Source organism: Engraulis encrasicolus, chromosome 1, assembly GCF_034702125.1.
Source record: "Engraulis encrasicolus isolate BLACKSEA-1 chromosome 1, IST_EnEncr_1.0, whole genome shotgun sequence".
In the NCBI taxonomy this organism is placed as follows: Eukaryota; Metazoa; Chordata; class Actinopteri; order Clupeiformes; family Engraulidae; genus Engraulis; species Engraulis encrasicolus.
In genome coordinates, this window is record NC_085857.1 from 6,066,390 (window position 1) to 6,085,477 (window position 19,088).

Genomic DNA, 19,088 nt, shown 5'->3' on the forward strand with positions numbered 1-19,088 from the left:
TAAAACAAATGAAAATAAAGTTGGCCACCTTGCAATATCCAAAGGAAAATGCTGAAAATAATAATTGAAATGCACATACAGAGTCTATGACTGGGAAAATTAGGCCTAAAGTCCTGTCAGGGTTTTCACAGTGGATTACAGACCAGAAGGCCTATTGAAAAAGATTCACCAGCTGGTTGCCATCTCAAATGTGCTCCAAAATTCAAAATGTTCTGTTTTTCAGAATGGCAGACTTTCATATATTTTTCTCAATACTGTAACACCATAATTAGCAATAAAAACGTGAAATTGTGAAATTCTGTCCTATCTCCTATCAACAGTCGTGAGTACAAAAGTTGGCAATATAATGATGTAAATATATATCTTGCCCCTTTGAAATATCCTAAGGATTGTTGTCAGAAAATGATTGAATTACACATACACAGTTGACTGCTGAAAAAAGGCTATTGACCTGCCAAACTTTTCACATTAGATTACTGACCAAAAGTTTTTCAGGACTACATTTTTTTTAATAAACCAAGGGTGAGTGTGCGTGCGTGTGTGCCCGCGCATATCCCCCGCACATCTTTCCCCTGCTCTACAGTTTCTTTCCCCCACACACTATTCTGCCTCCCCCACCCCCTCACTCATCTCCCCCCCCACACACTATTCTGCCCCACCCACCCCCCACACACTATTCTGAAACCCACCCCCCTCACTCACCCCCCCATGCTACTCTGCCCCCCCAACCCCCCCCCCCCCCCCACTATTCTGCCCGCCACGCTCACCCCCATGCTCATTCTCCCCCCACCCCCCCAAAAAAATACTCGCCCACACCCCATCCAATGTGAAAAGTTTGGCAGGTCAAACCCCCCCCCCTCCCCCCCCCCCCCCCCCCTCCCCCCCCCCCCGACTCAACTTACCCCCCCCCCCACACACACACACACACACACACACTATTCTGCCCCCTGAACCCCCAACACTATCCCCCCCCCCGCCCCCACACCCGCCCTCCCCCCCCCCCCCACCACCTCACTCATCCCCCCATACACTATTCTGCCCCCCCACCCCCTAATTCAACCCCGACACACACACACACACACACACACACGAACGCGCACACACAAACACACGCAGTTTGGCAGGACAATATGCCTTTTTTCAGCAGTCCACTGTGTTTGTGAAATTCAATCATTTGACAACATTCCTTTGGATATTTCAAAGTGGCAAAATATATATATTCATGCCTTTTTCTAGACAACCTTTATACTCACGTCTGTAAGGAGACAGGACAATTTACTTAACTGAAAAATAGGTAATCTTTATTGATAATTATGGCCTTACAGTATTGAGAAAAATGTGCTTAAGTCTGCCATTCTGAAAAACAGAGAACATTTTGAATTTTGGAGGACATAGATGGCCCCAAGTTTTAATCTTTTTCAATAGGCCTTCTGGTCTGTAATCCACTGTGAAAACCCTGACAGGACAATAGGCCTAATTTTCCCAGCCATAGACTCTGTATGTGCATTTCAATCATACTTTTCAGCACTTTCCTTTGGATACTGCAAGGTGGCCAACTTTATTTTCATTTGTTTTAGTTTAGTCAACATTTGTAAACATGTATGTAAGGAAATAGGACAGAATAGTGCTGAAAGTAGTTAATCGTTCATGAATATCACCTTATAGTACAATGTAATAATGCATGAAAACAAGTAATTTTGGAAAATGGCGGCCATATTGAATTCTGAGCAAAAATTGACGTGGCCCCATGTTTTAATTTCTTCCAATAGGGCTGCTGGTCAGTAATCCACAGAGAAAAGTGCGGTAGGACGAAAGGCCTAATTTTCCCAGCTGATGACCTGTCTAGTGTGAGTTGGCTATGTGTTTCAACCCTTACGTAGGATCCGGTATCCGGTTCCGGATCCGGCAGGATCTTAAGCAGTGGATCCGGGATCCGGCAGGATCCTAAAAGTCAGGATCCGGTGCATCTCTACCAATAAGTAACCCCTCTCTCTATGCGATGTGTGTTTTGCCATCTGTTCTCCAGAGCGTACGTCGGAGGAGCAGGAGCGTACGCGTCAGTTTGCCAAGGAGGTGGTGGACCTGCTGCGCCACATAACAGCTCTGTCTTGTCAACAGTAATAATAACAATAAGTTAACCCTCTCTCTATGCGATGTGTGTTTTCCATCTGTGTCTCCAGAGCGTACATCGGAGGAGCAGGAGCGTACGCGTCAGTTTGCCAAGGAGGTGGTGGACTTGCTGCGCCACCAGCCGCACTGCCGCATGCCCTTCAGCAAGTTCATCCCCACCTACCACCACCACTTCGGGCGCCAGTGCAAGCTCACGCACTACGGCTTCAGCAAGCTGGTCGAGCTCTTCGAGGCCATCCCCGACGTGCTGACGGTGAGTCAATTCAACCATGCCTAGCTAATAATACTGTTTATCTGCCTACGCAATGGAATTCTCTTTTCTGATTGGCTGATAGGGTTGCAATTATTCCCCTATAACCGGTCAGGCGTCAAACGTTGTGTCTAAGATAGACGAACTGCCGTTACTAATTCTAAACTGCTTAAGCTACGCACATTGACAGAGTTCGAGGCCGCCGCCTCGCCATTAATTTCGTATAATTGGTCACCTCGTAGGCCGTTATCCCTTACGTAGATGATAGTACCAGAGATTGTGTATATAGAAATACGTCAACAGAATGCATTGCTATAGGTGCCAAACGTGAACAGGTTCTGATCTGTTTAAAGGAGTGTGTGGTGTCCGCTTGACCTCAACATTTTGAGGAAAAAAATAACTTTTTAGTTAACAGTAGGCCTTACGATTACAGCATTGGGCTTTGGTTGATCATAGATTTAAATACACCTCAACAAAACCAGAAAGTTACAAAGACCTATTTCTTGTAATAAAATCCATGCATCTCATCCATTTCAATGGAACGGTACTTGGGTCTGCATAAAGAGGGATCTCTCTCCCACAACACCCAATGTGACGTCAGGTGAACGCCCCTTTAGAAGACCTTTGGTGAGGAGACCTTTGAAGACTTTAGGTTGAAAATAAAAGCAGTTGGCGGTAGCGCACACCAAAATCCAAAGAAAGAGAAGATGGAGGGGACAACGCCACCTTAGAAGACCAAACTTGAGCGCACTCTTTTGCATTGGATAGGTGGAGTTTAGGGTATCTTGCTGTACTAGAAGTTTTTTGTTAATAGTACGAATGACATGATGTGGCATCTCATGATGTAATGTGCCTTTGTGAAACTAGAACTCAGAAGTAATCGGCCATCTCTCTGTCTCTCTCTCTCTCTCTCTCTCTCTCTCTCTCTCTCTCTCTCTCTCTCTCTCTCTCTCTCTCTCTCTCTCTCTCTCTCTCTCTTCGAGTCTCCCTGATAATACTGTGTATGTAGTAAATGTAGTAATAGTATGAATGACGTGATGTGCCATGTCTTGTTGCCAGGTGCTGGAGTGTGGCAAAGAGAAGTTGCTGTGTCTGACGGAGGTGGAGCGTGTGTATGTAGTAATGACGTGATGTTTCATGTTGCCAGGTGCTGGAGTGTGGCGAGGAGAAGGTGCTGTGTCTGACTGAGGTGGAGCGCGTGAAGGCGTGTGGTGTCCACAATGTCATGATGTTGCATGTAATGACGTGATGTTTCATGTTGCCAGGTGCTGGAGTGTGGCGAGGAGAAGGTGCTGTGCCTGACGGAGGTGGAGCGCGTGAAAGCGCTGGCGGCCCAGCTGGTGAAGTTGCTGCGCGCCCAGAAGGAGGGCCGCCTGCCCGCCCAGGAGCTCCTGGCCGAGTACAGCAAGTCCTTCGGCTACAGCCTGCGCCTGCACGACTACGACACCAACTCACTGCCAGAGCTGCTGGCCAAGCTGCGCCACGTGGTCAAGGTGAGTGGACACATGCAGCCGTCAGTGATCTGTCACCAGGAAAAAAAAAGTGTCCCGTGCATAAAATCAAGCCTGGTAGTGGGACTGACGTGGTTTGAATGCAGTCTACAATAGAAAGCTTGGCCACATGGGCAGTCATGGGTGAGCGGTTAGGGCGTCAGACTGGCATCCCAGAGGTTGCCGGTTCGACTCCCGACCCGCCAGGTTGGTGGGGGGAGTAATCAACCAGTGCTCTCCCCCATCCTCCTCCATGACTGAGGTACCCTGAGCATGGTACCGTCCCACCGCACTGCTCCCCATGGGGCGCCACTGAGGGCTGCCCCCTTGCACGGGTGAGGCATAAATGCAATTTCGTTGTGTGCAGTGTTCACTTGTGCGCTGTAGAGTGCTGTGTCACAATGACAATGGGAGTTGGAGTTTCCCAATGGGCTTTCACTTTTTTCACTTTTCACTTTCACATGGTCAAGGTGGGTGGACATGGAGCCCATGATGATATTGCTGATACACTCACCGGCCACTTACTTGGTTACACCGTTTGACGTCTGCACACAGAGATGACCAAATTGGTTTTAAATGGTCTACCATGCGGCTGACCCGGGTTCGTTTCCCGGCCCGGGTCATTTGCCGACCCTTCCCCGTCTCTCTCCCGATTCGCTTCCTGTCCACCTCTCACACCATCCCATCATCCTAGATGGACTTTGAGACATTAATGGTTGCATTTAGTAGTTTAACACTGTACTCTACTCTCCAGCTACTGTAGTAGTTTAACCCTGTACTCTACTCTCCAGCTACTGTAGTAGTTGAACCCTGTACTCTACTCTCCAGCTACTGTAGTAGTTGAACCCTGTACTCTACTCTCCAGCTACTGTAGTAGTTTAACCCTGTACTCTACTCTCTTACGTACTGTAACTGAACTCTGTACTGCAGTCTCTAGTTGAACCCTGTACTAACGACACTCTCCACCTACTCTAAGTTGACCCCCTGTACTAACGACACTCTCCACCTACTCTAAGTTGACCCCCTGTACTAACGACACTCTCCACCTACTCTAAGTTGACCCCCTGTACTAACGACACTCTCCACCTACTCTAAGTTGACCCCCTGTATTCTCTCCTCTGCTCTGCTCTCCTCTCCTGTCCTCTCCTGTCCTCTGCTCTGCTCTTCTCTCTTCTCTGCCCTCTCCTCTCCTCTGCTCTCCTCTCTGCTCTTCTCTCTTCTCTGCCCTCCTCTCTGCTCTTCTCTCTTCTCTGCCCTCTCCTCTCTTCTCTCCTCTCCTCTCCTCTCCTCTCCTCTCCTCTCCTCTCCTCTCTGCTCTCCTCCTCTCCTCTCTCTTCTCCTCTCCTCTCTTCTCCTCTCCTCTCCTCTCCTCTCCTCTCCTCTCCTCAGGTGGTGGACGGTGAGCAGGGTCGTGAGGTTCAGCTCATCAATAGGAAGTCTCTGCGCTCGCTGACCTTCCAGCTGCTGGCTCTGCTGATGGGGCCCACGGGGGCGGCGGCAGGGGTGTCAGGGTAGGGCTGTGCAATATATCGTATTTATATTGTGATATCAATACTTAAAAAGAGACAATTTGACCACACACTTTCTTGGTTTTTGCTCGTTTATTTAGAGCACGCAATGCGTTTTGCTCTAAATAAACGAGCATAAAGTCAAGAAAGTGTGCGGTAAACTTCTTTCTTTTGAAGTATTGAACACTACTGCATTTACCAGCACCTAGGAGCTGTGCATGGAACTTTGAACTGTTGAATTGTGATCTGTTGTATTGCAGTCAAACAAAAATATTGTTTCAAATCCTATCTTTTGGCAGTATAGACAAAATGACAAAATTAATGGTTACAATATCTTATTTAAATGTTTTCCATCAAACTGTAACAGGGTTAGCACAGAAGTTTGAAATTGCGTGTGACCAGCCTCCAATGTGCATAGATTTTTGACAATAAAGTACACTTGACTTGACTTTACTTGACTACGCTAAGTGCAATACATTCCCCCCCCACTTGAGCCATTGTGAGCACAAAGCAGACTTGCTACCTAACACTCGTGCAGAACACCACTCTGTGTTTCTCAATGGCCCTCCACTCCAACTACTTTGCAAGAAATATTGTCTAAAAATATCCTGATATCAGGACTGAAATAATGGTAATATTGATTTTTCTCATAATCAAACAGCCCTACCCAGGGGAACTGCGGTGGCGGCGGTGGTGACTCATCACGAGGCCGGAATGAGAAGGAGGAGGCGGCCTGGCCCAGCGTGGCGCAGCTGCAGCAGGGGTATGAGGCGGCTCATGGCACCCAGCTGAACCCCTGCGAGTACGGCTTCCTGTCCCTCACCGAGCTGCTCAAGAGCCTGCCATTCCTGGTGGAGGTGGGTCACTGGGGAACAGGGGATTTCATTTAAAATATATATATGGATTTTTTTTTTTTCTCTCTCTCTGTGTCCATGCAAGACGAGGAGGCGAGTTGGCGAGGAGTTTGCAAGTGTTGCGATGTGGGCGGATTCCAAGTTGAAAATATTTAAACTTTGAGCGAGGCGAGTAACCAATTGGAATGCAGAGTTCGGTACTTCTTGCGTTTGCATTGGCAGTTAAACCTGCTGGAACGTATAGCGAACATTCCATGAGCAAGTGACGAGTAGGCTAGCGAGCGAAAAGCTTGTAAGTAGAAGCAACGTGTGTGAACATAGCTTTAATTAACTCTTTACTCCCATGTCTGTGCTGCAGCTGTCTTCAGATTTCTTCTTTGTTTCAAAGAAGAAATCTGAAGAGTGCTGTCCTTCGCTCCATTTATTCATTCAAGTTTTTGTGAGATTCAGCACCCAGTTAAGAATTGTTAAGTAGCCTATGTAGACGATAGTGTGAGCGCGTCTTCTCCACTTTTTGTGCTGCAGCTGTACCAGGAGGATGATGAGGAGGAGGGAGGGTGTAAGGAGCGCGTGAGGCTGAATAGTTAAAGCACCAGTTATTAATATACTCTTTATTTCGATGTCTGTGCTGCAGCTGTACCAGGAGGAGGCGGCGGTCGACGAGGAGAGCGGAGGGTGTAAGGAGCGCGTGAGGTTGACGCGCCTCTACCAGTTTGCCCGCAGCGTGCGCGCCCTCCTCCACACCTACCACTACCACCAGATCTTCCTCAGCGAGTTCCCGGCCGCCTTCAGCAAATACACGGGCCAGGGGCTGCAGTGCCGCAGATACGGCTACGCCACGCTGGACGAACTGCTGGCTGCCATACCACAGGTACCAATATAATAATAATAATTATTATAATGAAGATAATAATAATATTGGTGGCTAGTAGAATACATGAATGGCTAGTTCAGCAAATACACGGGCCAGGGGCTGCAGTGCCGCAGATACGGCTACGCCACGCTGGACGAACTACTGGCTGCCATACCACAGGTACCTGTACCAAGGCTGGATAAAGAGGCGTTTCTCTCCTCACATTCTATGTTTGGTATTTTTAATAAGGTCCTGCCTTTTAAAGGTTTTGAACTTTTTAAAAATGTATTGTTTTGACTTAACTTATTTAATGTATTTATTTAATTATTTATATCATTGTTAATTTTTAAGTGAGTTTTATTACCTGTACTGGCCATGAAATGGCCACAACTGCCTAATTGGCCTTAAATACAAGCAAACCAACAAATCACTCCTCACATACGTGCATGTCAGGGCTTGACATTCACCGTTTGACTCATCGGCCACTGTGGTTTAGTGGAATTTCACTGAATTATTTTAATTCGTTAATTCTTTTACTTCACTTTAATTATTTTATTGATTCTTGTGTTGTGTATTTTTTAAATTAAAGATGATCAGTTGAAACAGATTGTGCATGAAAATGGTGTAAAAAGGGGAACAAGTGATCAGAAAAGAGTAACATGATTATCTCTTCTCAGGTGATCTGGATCAAGGGTCATGGGCACAAGAAGATCATCGTCCTGAAGAACGAGATGAAAGGTAAGGCCTCTTTAGTGTGAAGTGAAGTCAATAATACCAGAGAGGGTCTATGGGTATCTAGGAATCTCGCTACTTTTTCCGGGTGGTACTGTCCACTAAGTGGCGCCATCCAAACAGCGCAGAGGAGCGCAGAGGCTGTTAGAATAAATGGAGTCCCATGGAGCTCAACCACAGATGCTGCCATTGCTTTGGGAGAGAATTGGTGTTATCGTTTCATTTTATTTTTCCCAAAGGCAGGATAAATTATCCTTTCAAACAGCACTTAGTTTGAATGTTTAAACTCGCTGGATCTTTGTAAAATATGTCTTTATTGTCAATATGACGTCACGAGTGGCTTCACACACTGCGTTTGGATTGGTCGGCCGGTCGTATTGCTGTGATCACGACAGCCGTAAAGCAATTTTGTTAGCAAGATGCTAGCGGAGCTTGACTCATAAACGCCAAAGCTGTAAGAAATCAGGAGGACATAACTACCAGGTTATTGTACATTTCATTTAAACCCACATTGGTTTCTCAGAACTTACAGTAATATTGTCAAGTTTCAGCCGACAGCGAGCACAATTGTCGGTTATTAGCGCCAGCCTTATGCGCTCTGCTGTCTCGACAGCGCTCCCTAGGTGAACTGCAGGCACGGGTTGCAGGGCGAGATTGGACTCTGTATGTAAACCCACTGTGATCATACCTTGCTGTTAGGATGAAGTCATGCAGAGCGCGTGTGTGTGCGACCATGTTTGTCATACATTGCTCTGTGCACCTAAAAAGATACCATATGCCAAATTAGCAGAAAGGAATAGGCAGAGGATTACTTGTATTAATTTACTGTGTGTGTGTGTGTGCGCGCGTGTGTGTGTGCGCGCGTGTGTGTGTGCGCGTGTGTGTGTGCGCGTGTGTGTGTGCGCGTGTGTGTGTGTGTGTCACAGTTCGGGCTACCTCTGGTTCTGGAGGAGAGACCCCTGAGCCAGAAGGCAGCGGCAGGTCGGACAACGGGAGCCCAGGTATACACACTCTCTCTCACACACACACACACTCACTCACTCACTCACTCACTCACTCACTCACTCACTCACTCACTCACTCACTCACTCACTCACTCACTCACTCACTCACTCACTCACTCACTCACTCGCGATTCAAGCGACAGAGTGTAGCAGCAAGCGACAGAGTGTAGCAGCAAGCGATGCAAGCGACAGAGTGTAGCAGCAAGCGATACAAGCGATTGAGGAGACAAGAGTATGTCCGTACAGGCAGAAGGCAAAGCATTCAAGCATTCAAAGCAAAGCATTCAAGCATTCCCATTGGCTGTGATCACTGACCTCTATACAGTCATTGGCTGTCGCGGCTTGTCGCCGAACCGCGTCATAGAAAGTTGAAAAGATTTCAACTTCAAACTGTCGCGCTCGTCGCGCAAATCGCTCTAGTCTCCAGAATCGCTTTTGTCTCTCGACTCAATACAAAAGTCAATTACTTCCGTCGCTCGACTCGCTCAGATCGCCGCTGGTGTATTTCTGCGGTCACTCACTCACTCACTCACTCACTCACTCACTCACTCACTCACTCACTCACTCACTCACTCACTCACTCACTCACTCACTCACTCACTCACTCACTCACTCACTCACTCACTCACTCACTCACTCACTCACTCACTCACTCACTCACTCACTCACTCACTCACTCACTGTTGCCATTGAACGTGTGTGTGTGTGTGTGTGTGTGTGTGTGTGTGTGTGTGTGTGTGTGTGTGTGTGTGCGCACTTGTCCTCTAGGGGGCGATGCGGAGCTGCTGTCCCTTGCCGCCGGCTCCCCAGTGGACCTCCTGTGTGGCCCCGCCCCCTCCTGCCTGCCCTCCCCCCAGCTCCAGCCGCACCTCACGCACAACACCAACGCCGCCAACGACCTCATACGCTTTGAAGACAACAAGGCCCACGCTGGAACACATTCAGGTGAGAAAGCAGCAAGCGGCGCACAGCTTTCGTACATATTAGATTTGATTCTTTATTGTCCCATAGGGATATTTGTTTTCACATCAGACTGTTCAGTTCCATCAGGTTAGATCTTGTAGTATACATCTCATTTGGCTCATCTCACATCTCATATACTTGTAGACCAGGGCTTGACATTAACTTTTTCATCCACCGGCCACTGTGGCTAGTGGTTTTCCCAAGTCACTAGCCATTCAGGTATTCCACTAGCCACAGATTTTATATATATTTTTTTTTCTTTCTTTCTTATGATAAGTGTACGTCTAACCTAAAAAGATGAGGTGCTAAAGCAAGATGAGTGTACAGCTTTCTACATGGAAGTATATCAAGCAAACAGAAACTAAGTTACTGGGCTTTTTCTTGAACTTGAATGCAAACAATTGATGCACGAGGGAAAACAACAGAATAAATGCTCCTATGATGCGTATGTCATACCAAAGAATAAACTGCCTGCCAAATTGGCTAGTGACACTGAAAGTATTACTAGCCACAGCCAAGTTTTACCAGCATTTGGCCGGTTGTCAGGTGCCAGTGTCAAGCCCTGTTGTAGACACCATTTTTACACACACATAAATATCCTCAGACATTCACATACAATACATACACACAAAACATATACACTTGAACATGGAGACTGCTGAATGTTGACTCAGATCGAAAGTTACCATCTCAAATTATATTATTCACTTTGAAGACAAGGCCCACAATGGAACACACTCAGGTGAGAAAGCAGCAAGCGGCGCACAGCTTTCGGCTATATACACTCTGATGTGATGATACAGGTCTGACTGCTACAATTGCGGTCAAGGTTTTAATGCGAAAGCTGACGTTTTGGTCAGTGTTGCGCTTCTTCTACAATTTCCAAAGGCTATATACACTTGAACATTGAGACTGCAGAACTTTGGCTCAGATCAATCGTTATACAGTACTGTACGTGCTGGCTATAAAACGTGTGTTAGATGTTACCATCTCAAAATCGTGCCCTGTGATTATTACAAATCAGTTATGCGACATTGCCATGGTGTTTGATTTGGGTCGTCGTTTCGTACTTCACATTGTTTCTGTTTTCCTGTTCTTCTCCAAACCTCAGGGCGAATATCCAACTTAAACTCAAATAAAAGAATCAGGGTTCCCGCTGGTGCTTGAATTCCTTGAAAATGCTTGAATTTCAATCAAGTGATTTCAAGGTTGTGAAAATGCTTGAATTTTTGGTGAAGTGCTTGAAGATGCTTGAAATTTGTGACAAGTCAAACTCAGTAAGCCAAATAATAGAATTAATTGTTCAGGTACATCAAAAATCTGAGGTAGTGAGATGTCAGATGGGATTTGCCATTCAACACCCTAAATTGATTAGAATGCAAGAAATTGCTTCTTAAAAACACACAATTTTCTGGGGGAGGACCCCCACACCCCCTTCCCGCCACCTATTGAAGGTGCTTGAAACGTGCTTGAATTTGTTAATGAAAAAGATTTGGGAACCCTGAAGAATATATATGAAAATTGTGTTTTTAATGGTTCTTACAGTGTTTTGGAAACTAACTTGTTTGTTTTCCTGTTTTTTTCGTCCACCAACAGAGCAACCAGCAGCAGCAGTAGCCAGCTCAGGGGAATGTGGCCTGTCTTCAGCACACGCAGCACCAGCCCAGCCCGCCCTCGCCTCTCCCCGTCGGGCTAATCCCAACACACAACATCTTGGCACTTTAGCCACCACCACCGAGCCCCCAAGTGTCCCAGTAGCCGTCAACGATAGCCCTAGCAAGCGCACCTCTCGCCACAAAGTCAAACTGGCTGCCAACTTCTCCTTGACCATGGCATGATGTCCTGTCCCTCCTCTTCCTTCCTCTCCTCTCCCCCCTCTCCTCTTCCTTCCTCTCCTCTCCCCCCTCTCTTCTCCGTTCCTCTGGTCTTCCTTTCGTTTCTCTACCTCTCACTCGGTCTCCCCCTCTCCGAGCAGCTATCCTCATCCTCCACTTTTTATCACTCTACCATGCCGTCACTCGCGTTCATAGAGTTCATTTGATGTGGTTCTGGGCATTCTGCGTTTTTGCCATCTTCGAGGTTTTTTTGTGTGTGTACATCAGCGAAAGCAAGCAGTGTTGCAGAATTTTTTTTTACAGAATTGTAGTAAATGAAAAGACAAGTATACTTTATTCTGAACCAGTATATTTATATTCTGTACATGGAGAAATTGCCTTCAAGGAAATTTTAGTATGTTTAAGTGACTGTGCATGAGTTATTTTTGTCAAAACAGACGATCTTACTTGGCAGCTGGTCAGTATTGCACAAAGGGGTAGAACTCTCGGCAGTGGCATCTGAAGACTTGGTTATTTAGCCTAATTAAGTGTTGTCATGATTTGTCATTTAACTATAGTTTACCCTTAGTTATTTACAGCAGAGACCGATTCTAAAAAGATTGAAATGTATGTTGTCATGATTTCTGTCATGTAAATATAGTTTACCCTTACTTATATTACAGCAGAGACAGATTCTAAAAAAGATTGAAATGTATATTTTTAAGAGCTACTTTTTATTACACCATGGCACGTGGGGAGGAACGATACCTGTACCCGTGAGCATTGAATTGCATAATTTGTTTCAAATGTGGGCCCGACCATAACAGAAAGCCATTTTATCCATTGCTCGAACTACGTTTGCTTGAGTTGATATGTTAACATTTATAATGATTGGATACAAGGACCCATGTTGATATTTTGATAGGAGACCACGGGGAGTATATGTGGATTTTTTCGGAAGGCCAGGACTGGAGTAATCAGAATGGATGGGGGGCCTTTGTAATGTGCATCACAAAGTCTAAGGTCATTTAGTTAATTATTGTATTGTGTTGCAGAGAGAATGGTGATTTGCAAATACTTTTGCAATGAAGGAATGTGAACGAGTTGAGGTATGTGTGTTTGTTGTTGTGTATGTGTGTGTTTTCATACCTGGACCCAGTTTCTCGACAGTGTCGTTGCTAACCATGTTAGCAACTTACTTGTTTGCAATGCAATTTCTCAAAGGTAACTCACTAAGTTGCTAACTAGTTAGCAACAACACTGTCGATAAACAGAGCCTGAATAGTCCTGAAGATCTGTCTCTTCAGGATGTGCTCGTGGTGTGTGTGTGTGTGTTTGTGTGTGCGCACGTGCATGCAAGTGTCATGTTGCAGACAGCATCACTCCTGTGTTAAAGGAGTAACAATGTTTGGTAATAGGTGTGAGAGCTGAGTGGTTACAGGGACTCTGAGGCGTCAAAGTAACCCCTCTTCAATTAACACGGTGCTACCTACACAGACGTTACTCGCATGGTTTGATTCTGTAGTTCTAACGGGAGCACTTGTGTCTTAACGAGCTAGCAGCTACACCCACCTCAACTCGAGGCATAACAATGATGATGATGATGGTGTTGTTGTTTAGGATAGGGTAAGTAAGGAGTAGGTATGCACGTCTGTGCATACAGCCTCTCTTAGGCGAGTGGTTTTGTGTTGGTGTCTAATGAGTTCGTTAAGCCGAGTTTTGTCAAGTAGTTGTATTTACCTCTTTTCTTTTTTGTCTCGTGTTGCACTGATCCACACGAGTGCTGGTTGTTTCATGTCTTGTGGAGAACGGCCTTTGTTCAGTCTGTCTGTCCTTGTTGTGCAGGGGTGCATTTCTGGAAAGCCTAGTCGCTAACTACGTGAGCTACTTTGTTGGTTGCAATGCAATTTCCCATTGGCAACTGCCCAATTTGCTAACTGCTAACTACTTCGCTTTCCAGAAATGCACCCTCCCTGTTTTTGTGTTGCTTTCTGTTGTTCAGAAATGACCACATGCATGTTGTATGTAAAGCATATCCATTGGAGCAATAGATAAGCTTTTGCCTTCTTAGGGTATGACTGACTGACGGACTGTAGTCTGCAGAAAGAAATGCATCGTGGGTAGCATGGCATGACAATGTGACTGGCTCGTGTGCTTATAGACCAGTGGGGGGCCCTACAAGAGACACGATGGGGTGGGCCCTAGGCCCTCAGGGGGGGCCCCCAGGCCCCAGTGGGACACACAGAGGCTCACTGGGGCCGGCTTTTGGGACTGCCTGGCTTTTACAATAGCTTGTATTAGCCGGGCCACCATTTAGACAGGAAAGTAGGCCGAGCCAAGCGGTCAGATGATGATTGCCGTTATCCAACAGGTGTTTTTCTTTCCTCTGCAGTTTGCTCCTGTCGCAAGATGCATATGTTTTAAAGGGTCTTTAGAAGGAGTTAATCCCTTGCCAGCTCTAAAAGTGTTGTTTCATCGTAAACTGCACTACTTGGCGGGGAAATGGAGCGATGTAAGTCGCCCTACTACACCCCTGTAGCGCAGGACACGGAGAACAACATGGTGAAATGTTTAGTGTTTGGTGTTTGTGGATGGGAGCATGGGCTGACTGACTTCCTCCATAGTGTGAGTCGTTGTGTTGTGGTCTAGCTAGCAGATGGTTTTGATGGTCATCATTGGATGGTCATTTGGATTTTTTTTTCTTTCTTTCGTGTAACCTGCTGAACATCTATGCCTCTCTTCCACTGCAGGTTTTTTGGTAGGCCTACAGCTGGACACAGCGCCACCCAGCCGCCACTTTTTGCTTTACGATTGAGCTGTGTCATGCCTATTTGAAAACCAAAACGTAAGGGGCTAAGTCACGCTGTGTCGAGCTGTTGGTCTACCAGAAAACCGGCAGTGGAAGAGAGCGTTTAGAGGAGAGGGAGGTTGGACACAGGTTAGGTTAGGGTGTGGACACGTGAAGAGGTGATGCACTCTCCCATTTAGTGCCAAGCCGTGGCCTTACTGTGCCAATTTGAAAACAGTGGCTCTGTGTTTTCGCATTTTCTACCATGTAGATTTTCCAAGATTTCTAATTTCACAGTCCAGTAGGGCAGTTCGCTGTTTTGTCCTGTCCGGATCTTTTTTTTCATTTATGACTTCAAAGAGTATGAATTTGTTGTTTTTGTACTCCGACAGAATTGAAATACTGTGAAAACCTCCAGATTTATGTTGTTTTCAAATAAATCCCATGTAAGGGAGCATATGATTGTAAATGCTTTTGGATATGATGCCCTGCATTGAAATTAATCATTATATTAATCATTATAATTTTCTGACCACGTGGAAAACCCCCTGCTCAGTTTTGACCAGCTGTAAAGAAAGTCTAGGCGATGATCATCATCTATGCACGTCTGCATAGTTTTGAGTTCAAAATGTTATAATACCGCTGAATGGTTCTTTTTTTGTTGTCAAACAAGTTGTCATACTTTATCTTGTTATTAATGGCAAATTGAATAGGTTCATTCTTTCCATTCTCTCAAAATCATGTGACTGTGTTGTTATTCAGTTTGTGTAGTTATTACAAATTGAGTCGAGCCAAAACCTCCCTCTGTGTGTGGCGAATGCCCTCAACCATGTCTGGAAATTAGTTGCACTCTTGCTAGAAGAAAAATAATTCCGTTATATTCTACATTCAATTCGAACTCATCTGGTCATTGCAACATTCATATTTCTTGAAGATGGTCGATATTTTTTTCTCCCCCTCTCTCTCCTTCACCAGCTTTCCCTCCACTGAGTTTTGGTCACGCCCCCTATCTGTCCCCAATCTGTTCTAGTATTTCTTCTGATGGGACCAAATTAAGCCAGTTAAATAAAAATGTAAGCAATATACACACTTTGTGTTGGATTTTATTTTTCTTTCTTGTGTGTGTGCTTGTCAGTGTGCGTCCATGTGTGCTGTGCTGCTCCACAAAATTCTATCTGGCCATCTTAAAACTTGAGTCCCCGGGCTTTGGCATGCAAGCCAAAAACCTCAATGCATCTTAAAGCTGCAGTCAGCATGTATTTATCATATCCTATTGTATATGACCAACAGTCTTGGGATTTTGAAAGAAAGATTTCTGCAAAAGTAGTTTACTAGCTGATGGCAGCATTCGTTTAGGTTGGGGGAGGATGGGATTGGTTGTCACATTTGCGCAAGGTACCCTTGACAACCCATCATTTGGAAGAGAATGGGTTCTATGGGATCTTATGACTAAACAAACCTGACGTGTGAAGAATTGAAGCTGTATAGAAATTCTTTTATTGCAATACTGTTCTGTTTTTTTTTTTTTTAAGTGTCAACCAACCCCAGTCTCACCATACTACATTACATTGCATTGTTCTGTTTTACTAGTACCCCTGGTTGGATAAACACGCCAGCAGGGGGCGTGTATTTTAGTAAACATTTCAAATACTTCAGCGGGGACTAGAATCCGCAGCCTGTCTGGCAAAATTGGGTATCTCGTAAAATGGTGCGTTGTAGAGGTAACTGATGGTGATTCGAGGGAAAACGTGTAATTTCTCGAGAGGAGAGCCCATTGAAAATAATTAAGTAATCTTAACCCACTTTATACCTATTTTAAAACCGTTACTATTTTACTCGAGTAGAGTCAAACACTTCTACTTGGAGTCATAGACCGCCACGCGTATGCGCGCGCCAACGCATGGATGAATGTGGAAATGTGGCAGGTTTTTGCTCATGCTGTTCAAGGTGGAGTAGTCTAGTTAGTAAATATAGGCCTATTCCTGTTTTGCACAATGTTTGAGTTCAATTTGAATTCCATTTGGACTTTGAAACCATAAACTATGCTGGCTTGACTTCCATCATTAGGAGCAGGCGGCTCTCAAATCAAATTGGAGACTAGGGACTATTTTTTCCGGGTTAGATTTCTGGAAATGTCTACTATGAGGCATGCTTCACACAACGACGTGCTTCAAGAAGGTGTCAGTGAGAAAGTGGAAAATAAATTAAATAGTATGACCCTACAATTAAAACCGAATGATCGGTTTTATTTTTTCCTGAAGTGCCTCAAACGCCCCCAACAAAACAATGGGTCTATTTGGTTAAGGAATAGTCACCACTTAACAGTCAATAAAATTATAAACTTTAAAGGGCATCAGTTTCATCACTTTTGGGCTACGCCACACCACATCAACCAGACGAACATCAGGCAACGCTGGAAACCAAACAATTAGAAAATGTTGACCAAAAAAACCGTCAAATCATCCTGGACCAATGCTGCTACATTTTTTAAGAGCAAAATCACTGCATGATTCACTGTCACCGTGTGTGGTGCCGTCATCGATAGGGATCATTTCTGAAGTGCAGACAGACTACAGTAGGCTACAGTGCCTGTGGAATTCCTCATCTCCTCGGTTGCTAGTCAGAGCTGAATTCTGAATCTCTTTTGTCCACACGGACGTTCCATAGGCTGATGCAGGCTTGGTCGAAGAAAGAAACCCGAGCGGTCTAGACCAGCAGCGCTGTCCGCTTCAAGTCTGCAACACAGTCATCATGATCACAAAAATGGCTGCTGTGTTTATTCAACATCATTAAGATACTGAGCAGCTCACGTCGCCACAACTTGGCTCATTGCTGGTAAGTCAGTTGCTGCACCAAAATGGCATTCCCAGGCTTTGATCAAACAATGCCGCCATGTCCTCGAAACATTTGCATCTGGGGGGTTCTATTATGATTCCCCGAAATGCTGTCTCGCATCCCTAGATTGCAATGTTAATGCACTTAAATCGAGCGGTTCTGGGTTCTTGCAAGTTCTCTATTTTACGCAGAGACAGTCGTGTTGCGCCGAAGGGGGCGGTGGGAGGGTGCGTGCGCAAAGTGAGGTGATTGATAGAATACACGGCAGGCAATTATAATCATCTTATGTGATGATTGCCCACTTAATAGAACCCGCGTTCAAGGGAAGTTGGCTGCGTGAAACAGTTTGCTTGGCAATTGTTTTGCTGTCTGTCCATCACGGTGCAAGTCCACTTTGCAGGTTTATAAAATGGCCTCCCTCACGGATGCGTTTTCCCGAATTTCTGTCCCTCCTATCCAGATAGTGTTTTTTTGTTCTGATGAGGGCCTTAGGAGAATGCATTGCCTGTTTCTCTACAATGAGCGAGATTGTGCACAGGTTTTATCTGAGGAATTGCAGGGAGTGACTTTTGCTGCGTAAACAACAGTTCCTAGGTTTGCCATGATATTAAAACAAAATCATTCACGTCTTTTTTTTTAATCCCAACATTGAATAGTTTTAATATAATCGTGTTATACACGATCAGAGGAGAGTAGAGTACTGCACGAAGCCATTTAGATATTGTGTGATGTTAGTGGGCCTATGTAAGATTTGGTGAAGTAAAAGAAGAGATGAGGATGCAACACCTGGAGTGCATGCTATGGACACACGGGAGCGTACCTATGTTCCCCGGGTCCTATGTTCCCCTGTCTTTGTATGGGAGTGGGGAACATAGGACCCTTTTTCTAAAAAAAGGTTTCTATGTTCCACACATTGTATGTTTCTAAATGATCAAATTGTGCCCTTCCCAAAACCATCCCTAAACCTAACCTGTCAGAAATGCAATGTTTCTGAGTTTTGTGCCCTGATAAAAACTAGGCCTATCCCTAAACCTAACCTGTCAGAGGCGCAACAACAACCTGCGCTTTGCCATGCGGCAGCAGTCTACTTGGAAGCTGCAGGGAACATAGAACCCTTTTTTGAAAAAAAGGTCCTAAATTCCCCGCATTATATGTTTCCGAGTTTTCAAATTGTGCCCTTCCCAAAACCATCCCTAAACCTAACCTGTCGTAATGCAATGTTTCTGAGTTTTCAATTTGTGCCCTGACCAAAACTATCCCTAAACCTAACCTGCCACAGTTGCAACAGCAACCTGCACTTTGCCATGTGGCTGCAGTCTACTTTGAAGCATTGGGGAACATAGAACCCTCTTTTGAAAAAAGGGTCCTATGTTCCCCGGTAGAGGGGAACATAGGACCCGGGGAACATAGGGATGACCCCGGACACACTAAACAATTCCTAACCATTTGATCCATAATCAGACAGTCACCAGTTATGACAGGAGTAATATATCATGGTCATATCACTAGTTATAACGTCATAGCACCAGCTTATAGGGATACTTACTGAGCTGTTGTAGATGCACCTTTGCACAAAAGGGTAATTTCACATAGACCAGCTAGCACATAGCACACTTTATATGAAGTATATTAAATTGTACGTTTTGCTTTAAATCTTCATGTGCTTTATTCCTTGCATCGTTCATGTGGATGCAAAGAAAGAATTCTATGGACCCAGGATGTGTTTTCTCATTCACAGCAATGAACTTTAATGAAATGTGGGTAGCCGTGGCCTAGGGGTTATTTGGCCTTTCAATCTAGGGGTTGCAGGTTCAAATCCTCCCTGACCTCTCTCTACTCCTCCATCCATGGCTGAAGTGCCCTTGAG

At 45.3% G+C, this 19,088-nt stretch overlaps 2 protein-coding genes across 3 annotated transcripts in view; both read left to right on the forward strand.

Moving 5' to 3' along the window:
* Positions 1-15,471, forward strand: part of LOC134446605 (meiosis regulator and mRNA stability factor 1) — a 42,461-nt gene extending 26,990 nt beyond the window's left edge. Inside the window, exons 20-28 of one of the 2 annotated variants that reach the window (XM_063195922.1) lie at positions 2,181-2,383; positions 3,646-3,873; positions 5,260-5,381; positions 6,040-6,235; positions 6,867-7,103; positions 7,763-7,823; positions 8,744-8,818; positions 9,590-9,766; positions 11,381-15,471. In XM_063195922.1, coding sequence (XP_063051992.1) covers positions 2,181-2,383; positions 3,646-3,873; positions 5,260-5,381; positions 6,040-6,235; positions 6,867-7,103; positions 7,763-7,823; positions 8,744-8,818; positions 9,590-9,766; positions 11,381-11,622 — 1,541 coding nt within the window. In that variant the 3' untranslated portion in view covers positions 11,623-15,471. Of the gene's footprint in view, positions 1-2,180; positions 2,384-3,645; positions 3,874-5,259; positions 5,382-6,039; positions 6,236-6,757; positions 6,843-6,866; positions 7,104-7,762; positions 7,824-8,743; positions 8,819-9,589; positions 9,767-11,380 lie in introns of those variants that run through there. The other variant, XM_063195926.1, reaches the window with a different exon arrangement.
* Positions 15,472-16,556: 1,085 nt separating this feature from the next.
* LOC134446627 (transcription activator BRG1) overlaps positions 16,557-19,088 on the forward strand; it is a 45,426-nt gene continuing 42,894 nt past the window's right edge. The window contains exon 1 of the mRNA XM_063195937.1: positions 16,557-17,221. The gene's annotated coding sequence lies outside the window, so the exon portion shown is untranslated. The remainder of the gene's footprint in view (positions 17,222-19,088) is intronic.